A 7910-nucleotide genomic window follows, 5' to 3' on the forward strand; every position below is an offset into this window, starting at 1 on the left:
TTTCTTTAAAAATGTTACCATTTTCAACATCGTAGAATAATAGTGAAGACATCAAAACTAGGAAATAACACATGGAATCATCTAGAAAAACAGAAAAGAAAAAAAAAGTGTTAAACAAATCAAAATAGATTTAATATTTAAGATTCTTTAAAGAAGCCACCCTTTGCCTTGATGACAGTTTTTCACACTAAGACCTAAAACCTCACGTAAAAATTCAACAGATTTTAACACCACGTGGACAGAGCTTCAACAAGAGCTGTTGCTGCTTCACGCGCCGGTCTGTGTTTCCAGTGGGTCCCAGAGAGATGGCAGTTTCAATGAGACCACACACTGACGGGACAATTAATACCATTCAAATGTTCCTCCTTGAGCCAGTCTTTCCCTGGTCAGGGTCTTTCAATGAGACCACACACTGACGGGACAATTAATACCATTAAAATGTTCCTCCTTGAGCCAGTCTTTCCCTGGTCAGGGTCTTTCAATGAGACCACACACTGACGGGACAATTAATACCATTCAAATGTTCCTCCTTGAGCCAGTCTTTCCCTGGTCAGGGTCTTTCAATGAGACCACACACTGACGGGACAATTAATACCATTCAAATGTTCCTCCTTGAGCCAGTCTTTCCCTGGTCAGGGTCTTTCAATGAGACCACACACTGACGGGACAATTAATACCATTCAAATGTTCCTCCTTGAGCCAGTCTTTCCCTGGTCAGGGTCTTTCAATGAGACCACACACTGACGGGACAATTAATACCATTCAAATGTTCCTCCTTGAGCCAGTCTTTCCCTGGTCAGGGTCATGGCACTCATCTCAAAACTGGGTAAACCTACATTGGCTTAAAAAGGCCGAGAGACCAGGCTGTGAAATATTAAAGTGATATGATTTATGTTTGACACCAGGACAAAGAGGTGGAACGCTTCAAGGAGGCTGCGCTGTGGCAGAAGGCACTAAGATTCTCAAATAAAGGCAACATGGAGCAGAATTATTGTGATATTTTCAGAAAAATGTTCAGAAAAAAATACTGCAAGATGAATATCTAGAGTAAACCATGAAGGCCACACACACAGCTTGGCTATTTTGTTCCATTTTGTAATTTTCCATCAGTCTCACTAAATCGCTGATTCTTTACTGTTAAGATGCCTCATTAAGCCTTTCTGACATGGACAGAACCCTGGACAAAGGGGATGATGAATGTAACAAACTGTCACTAATAGGGCGGACTTCAGACTCCAGAGAGCCGCAAATTTAAAATCAACAGCCAAACAGTTAATCATGCCGCAGCGCTAAAGACCAGCGCGTACGCAGTGTTGCCCCTTTCAACATCCCAATTAAAGTGACTAATAAAGATCCATTCAAAAACGGCCCTTCTGCTTGATTTACAATAAATAACAGCGGCATGAGCGAGAAGTGGGGGAAATAATTATAAAGTCATTAAAAATATATATATTTGGCACTACATGGTCCATGCAAATATATACACCTTCCACATTGAGCAGAGACAGAAATAAGTGACAGGGATTAGCACTGGGCATCATGGTTTGGAAACAAACACACCCGAGAAATAAAATGGCTTCATGGGAGGGTTCAGGGGGATCCAAGGATTTCGCAGGAGTAGACAGACTATGCAGATACCCTAAACTGAATCATTACCTGATGTTTAAGCCATGCTAAAGCAGAGGTGGTATCCTATACTGTAAACCTGATGTTTAGGCCATGCTAAAGCAGAGGTGGTATCCTATACTGTATCATTACCTGATGTTTAGGCCATGCTAAAGCAGAGGTGGTATCCTATACTGTATCATTACCTGATGTTTAGGCCATGCTAAAGCAGAGGTGGTATCCTATACTGTATCATTACCTGATGTTTAGGCCATGCTAAAGCAGAGGTGGTATCCTATACTGTAAACCTGATGTTTAGGCCATGCTAAAGCAGAGGTGGTACCCTATACTGTAAACCTGATGTTTAGACCATGCTAAAGCAGAGGTGGTATCCTATACTGTATCATTACCTGATGTTTAGACCATGCTAAAGCAGAGGTGGTATCCTATACTGTAAACCTGATGTTTAGGTCATGCTAAAGCAGAGGTGGTATCCTAATACTGTAAACCTGATGTTTAGACCATGCTAAAGCAGAGGTGGTACCCTATACTGTAAACCTGATGTTTAGACCATGCTAAAGCAGAGGTGGTATCCTATACTGTATCATTACCTGATGTTTAGACCATGCTAAAGCAGAGGTGGTATCCTATACTGTATCATTACCTGATGTTTAGACCATGCTAAAGCAGAGGTGGTATCCTATACTGTATCATTACCTGATGTTTAGACCATGCTAAAGCAGAGGTGGTATCCTATACTGTAAACCTGATGTTTAGGCCATGCTAAAGCAGAGGTGGGCCCCATTTCCTTTAGAAAACCTCTGGGCGGGTAAGGGGGGGGGTGCATTTCGCAAACTTCCTCGGGACTAAAAGTCATTGTCGTTCTATTAGATCAGAGGAAAATTAACTCCTCTCATGCCTGAGAAGAACACCGTGGTCCCATACTGTTAACGACCCGTAATGACGAATCCACAGTGCCACAGATGCAGGATGACAGTAATGGAGAGATTTGCCTGCGGTCATACTCATATATCCAAGGCAGAGAGACTGGGAGAGGAGGAGGGAGGAGCTGCAGCAGTGTGGGCTACTCACCTGCCCCCCTTCCTGTAACCTGGTTCCCCTTCCAGAAAAACAACATGCAAGGAAGCAGGAACAAAAAAACAGCCTATCCCCCAAGTAACAACATCCTAGTAACAGTAGCGACCCTGTGCTGATGGCTTGGAAGTGGGGCAGGGTTGGTCCTTGGTGAATTAATTAGCCGTTTTCCTGAGCGCCTAGACTGACTCAGTCACCTACAAAGGCCTCTAGCGAAATTCAGTAAACCCCATTATCCATCAGGAATTATGAATACGTAAATCATGCGAGAGCTTCTTTTAATCTCAGCAGTTCATTAAACCTGACGGGTATGCAGTGCAAATCGCTGACTGGACCACCTGGCCTCACTGTATAGGCATGCTGGCTGATTCATGGGTTTTCCTGCCCATTTCCCTGTGTGTCCGGCTGTACCCCCCCCCCCAGAAGGGCAGAGTTTAATTAAAGAGGGTCCTGTTTGCTCAGCATCTCTTTCAGAGTCACATCTAATGGGTAATTATACTGTCTGTACACAATTACTTTAAACCAAAACACTGGCCGGCCCCTTGCCCTCCCTGGCCTGAGCATAAAGACACCTCACTTCTACTAGGGTAGTGTTCATTAGGCACAAAACGGAAGAACCGAGTTAAACGAGAAAGCACTGCCTGAACTTGTTCGGTTTTCTGCAGTGAGTAGGGGGGGGGTGCAAGGGGCCGGCCAGTGAAATTGCAAGGTCCCACCTTGCAATTTCATGGAAGACTTTCTTTGTGTCAAAAGAGCTGGGTATGTATGACAGAAACACAATAGTGGACATTAATAATACCAGTTAATTACTTACGGTGCGTTATTATCATTATGAGGGCAACTATTCCATCTTGGGATGGCTGTGGAGATTTTAATTTCATTCTCCACTGGTGCAGATAGCTCAGCAGAGCTCCATCTGTCTGGGCTGTATGTGAACAACCACTAACTCTACTACAGTTCCTATAGAGAGCTATTTGACTGGTTATACTTTGTGTGCTGGGAGTCTGTCTTCAAGACAAATCATTTTAAAGTGAATAGTTGAATAGAGGCGAGAGACCAAGGTCCAAGGAAGAAGAACTAGGAGCATTATGCAGCGTATACTGAAGGTCTGCAGCTCGGCACATTCACAATATAGATATTTATAGCAGTGAATGGACGGAAGAAACAGTGCAGGGAGATCATCAGACCATCTGGGACAGCCAGAGGATATCCTGGGTTTCATGGTCACACAAGACACAATAACGCAACCCAGAATGCATTAGGGTCACTCCAGCCAGGCCCTGTGCGGTGCCCAGACACAAGGCTCAGCTGAGCAAAGGCTACAAACGATCATGTTCATCTCATAAGAATGTAGCCCTACTTACAGCAACGCTGTACTCAGCTTGATGATGTTTGCCTTGATTGACATGTACTGTAGCCTGATCTCCCATACCTACCATGTATCATTCAGCGCATGTCTATGGGCTTCTAGTGAAGTGTGTCTATGTCTAACTTCCCATAGACGACTAACTTGAGTGATGCAAGCAGGGAATTGCAATGCAACAGCCTTAAATTAATATCTCCTTGCATGGTTGCCACCAAGGATCAGGAACGCATGCAGGCAATGTGATTGTAACTACTGAATATTTTGGGAGAACAACAACTGCAGCCACTTTTTAATTAGTTTGTTAGCAATCATTTTTACATTAAATAAAAAGGCTCTTAATTTGCATGTGTAATTCCATCCCTGCTTTGTTACTCCCTGATTGGCAAGTAAACAAAATAGTTATTTACATTCCATTAGAAATAATTTGTTTAGCAAATATTTGCTTGTTTGTGTTTTTTAATATTGGTGGCGGAGGAAAAAGTTATTGGATGAGGTTGTGAACCAAATCCTGAGCCTCAAGAGATCCCTTGTGTGGAGGGGTCTGTATGTACGATGCTGCCACCATCAGGCATTACACGTAAAGGCATTGAGAGGCAGAGAGAGGGACCGTTTCGCAGTCCCACATCTATTCAAGAATCTAGTAGGAAGGCTACTTACATGCAGAACAACTGGGAAAAACACACATTGGTTACTGATGTAGATACATAGCATACTGTCTAAAAGTGCATTTTTATTACATGAAATTGTCATTTTTGCATGGAAACAATTACGATAATAAATGTGTCTGGCTCATTCAATTAGAATAGAAATGTGAGTGAGAACTTACTTCAATTGCTCCTATTCAAGATTTTATTTAGTCTACTTTAAAATTTCAACAACTTTGTATAGCCCCATATAAAGTTGTTTAAATTAAACTTCATAAAGACTAGAGTAAAATAGGCCAGTTAGTTTGCATAATACATTAGGGGAAAATAAGCTAAACACATTCAGAGATGTTTGACTAACAAAGCAAAATGCACCAACCAATGCATTTGATAAAATGTCATTCTTCAGACAAATAGCAAAAATACTTTTCATTACATTGAACTAAACAACCATCATCATTCTCCCATATAAAACGAAAGACAATACACCAATGCTTAACATGTGGGATCAGGGCCAGATTACCTAACAGGCATGCAGGGCACATGCCCCAGAGCCCACAACCTCCAGGGGGTTTGTTTTATGGGGTGGCGTTGGGAGGCCCCCCCTAGATAGCATATGATAAACTATCTAGAATTGTAGGAAAATAGCTATAAAAACACCACATTTTCTCACCCATGGTAAAAAGTGTAGAATGGCAAGAAAGGTACTTTAAAAGCACAACATTATCACAAAATATGTTTTAATGCTGTCCCGAGTGGTGCAGTGGTCGAAAGCATTTTATGTAGATGTCACTCCACTCCCTGGTTCGAATCCAGGCTGTATCACATCTGGAGTCCCATCGGGCAGTGCACAATTGGCCCAGCATCGCCCGAGTTTGGCCCGGGGTAGGCCGTCATTGTAAATAACAATTTGTGCTTAACTGACTTGTCTAGTTTAATAAACAAATGTAAAATATATATAATAAAATACATAGTTACATGCTTCCAATGAAGTTCAGATGAGCCACAGTTGAGATGTGAAATGCAGCTCTCATCCAGCCAAACACAATCAATCTAGATCATACCAAAGCATCTGTATAACAATCCATAAGATATAGCTCTCCACAACTGCCAAGCCCTTCACTGTGGCATGTTGCCAATATGCAGTGACACTACAATAATATAGGTATTCTACGCTAAATGACAGTCTATAACAAGAAGCAGAAATAGGAAGTTAGGTTATTAGACTTCGATTGCTTAAAATAGATTAGCATATATAAAAAGTAACGTTTTGCTTTGCTAATGTCTTCAAAGATGTCCTAACTTTTCAGAGAAGTCGGTGTCAGTATGATAGTCACCCAACTTGAAACCGACGTAAATTTGACCGCATCAGAAAAATATATATACAAAGTAGCGCATTAAACTCTTCAACAACTATAGTGGTTATGGATGATAGAATACTTTGGAAATGATTTCTAACGCCACAATCCAAAATGGAAGAGAATCTTGACATTCTGCAACACTGCATTTGGTCAAAGAGCGTACCACAGTGCTGACTACATTAGAAAAGTTTCAAATGAGCTGGGGCACATCGGTCTGTTTGAACTACCTAGATCTATTTACTGATGGACACGGGGGGGATTAAAACAACCATATACAAACTCGCCATAAGATAATTTCCCTGTCAAACAATGAAATTGTAGCTCAAGTAACATACACAGGCTCTTCGGCAGAAAACTTGTAGTATTAGGTTGATACAGACACTGGACTTCCCTCCAGACAACTTCGGAATGCGTTCTTCTACAGAGCGCGACGCACCCGTTATAGCCTACTAGATCAGGCTACTTCAAATTAATAGGTCTTTGTACAACAAACAAAATACACTACACAATAAATGACGAGCCTTACCTTTGAATACTTCTCCTCGAACTGTAAGGAATAAGCTTCCCGCAGCAATGAGACAAGTTAAAAGTCTTTCCATTGCGGAGAGTATCGCGAACGTAACCCCCAGCTCCGGGGTAAGAATTCTATTCTACTCTTCCGCTCTGACAGGGGAAAATATTCAGTTTTTACAGCTAACGTGCCCGGTAATGGGAGTGTTCCCCTGTCTGTCTTTCCCTACTTGGTTACTTGTGCATCTTTCAAGCGTCTCCGCTCCGGTAGTGACTTGCTGGCTGCCAGGAGGTAACTAACGTCACAGCGAGCACAGAAAAGCTCAAGACACTGCGCGCTCCAATAGAGGTGTCGGTATTCAGACGGAGTGACTTTGGTTTTCTTTCATACTTTCATCCAAAATGTGCTAGAATTCTTGCTGGAAATACGGAACGATAGACACTTCACATGCAAATACGTTTGTTTATTCTATTCTATCCAATATCTACGTTTTAAACTGTGGAGTCAAAGTTTCAGACTGTTGTTTCAGACCCGGTTTGATACAGCTGTAGATGATAAAGACGGGGAGGGGCATCATTTAAAGTCAACTGTGAAGATTCACAATTAGGGTTCGAATTTGAGCGTCCTTGCATCATCATATTGCTTCACAGTTAATTGAGTTTCTTATGTCATTAACAGCATTGCTATTAATGGGGGGGGGGGGGGGGGCGACTTATACATAGCGTAACATAACTGCAATTTGAGCTTTTTGTCTCAATGCAAATAAATATACTACGGTAAAATATCTCTGACCACCTTGTTATGGTGTTGTGATTACAGGTAGGGTTGAATATTTTCCAGGTATTTTATAAATGTTCCTGTCTGAGAATAAGTCAATTCTCCCAGGTAAACCGGTATTTCCCGCCATGACCGGAAGTGTCATTCAGAAGCATTGTATTTTTGTTTTGTTTAACTAGGCAAGTCTGTTAAGAACAAATTCTTATTTACAATTACGGCCTATAGAAAGTCAAAAGGCTCCTGTCGGGACCAGGGCTGGGATTGAAAATACAAATATAAAATAAAAATATTGGACAAAACACACATAAAACAAGAAAGACAACACAACACCACATAGAGACCTAAGACAACAGCATAGCAAGGCAGCAACACATGACAACACAGCATGGTAGCAACGCAACATGACAACAACATGTCAGCAGCACAACATGGTAGAAGCACAAAACAGGATACAAACATTATTGGGCACAGACAACAGCACAAAGGGCAAGAAGGTAGAGACAACAATACATCACGCAAAGCAGCCACAACTGTCAATAAGAATGTCCATG

General features: G+C 41.8%; 1 protein-coding gene across 12 annotated transcripts in view; it reads right to left on the reverse strand.

The window, feature by feature from the left end:
- The window catches only part of LOC123991376 (receptor-type tyrosine-protein phosphatase mu-like), a 335771-nt gene extending 328657 nt beyond the window's left edge, over positions 1-7114 (reverse strand). For all 12 annotated transcript variants that reach the window (XM_046292910.1, XM_046292905.1, XM_046292908.1 and 9 more), the window contains exon 1: positions 6598-7114. In XM_046292910.1, the coding sequence (XP_046148866.1) occupies positions 6598-6670 (73 nt within the window). In that variant the 5' untranslated portion in view covers positions 6671-7114. The remainder of the gene's footprint in view (positions 1-6597) is intronic.
- Positions 7115-7910: the final 796 nt, after the last annotated feature.

The sequence above is a fragment of the Oncorhynchus gorbuscha genome, linkage group LG12 (assembly GCF_021184085.1).
Source record: "Oncorhynchus gorbuscha isolate QuinsamMale2020 ecotype Even-year linkage group LG12, OgorEven_v1.0, whole genome shotgun sequence".
In the NCBI taxonomy this organism is placed as follows: Eukaryota; Metazoa; Chordata; class Actinopteri; order Salmoniformes; family Salmonidae; genus Oncorhynchus; species Oncorhynchus gorbuscha.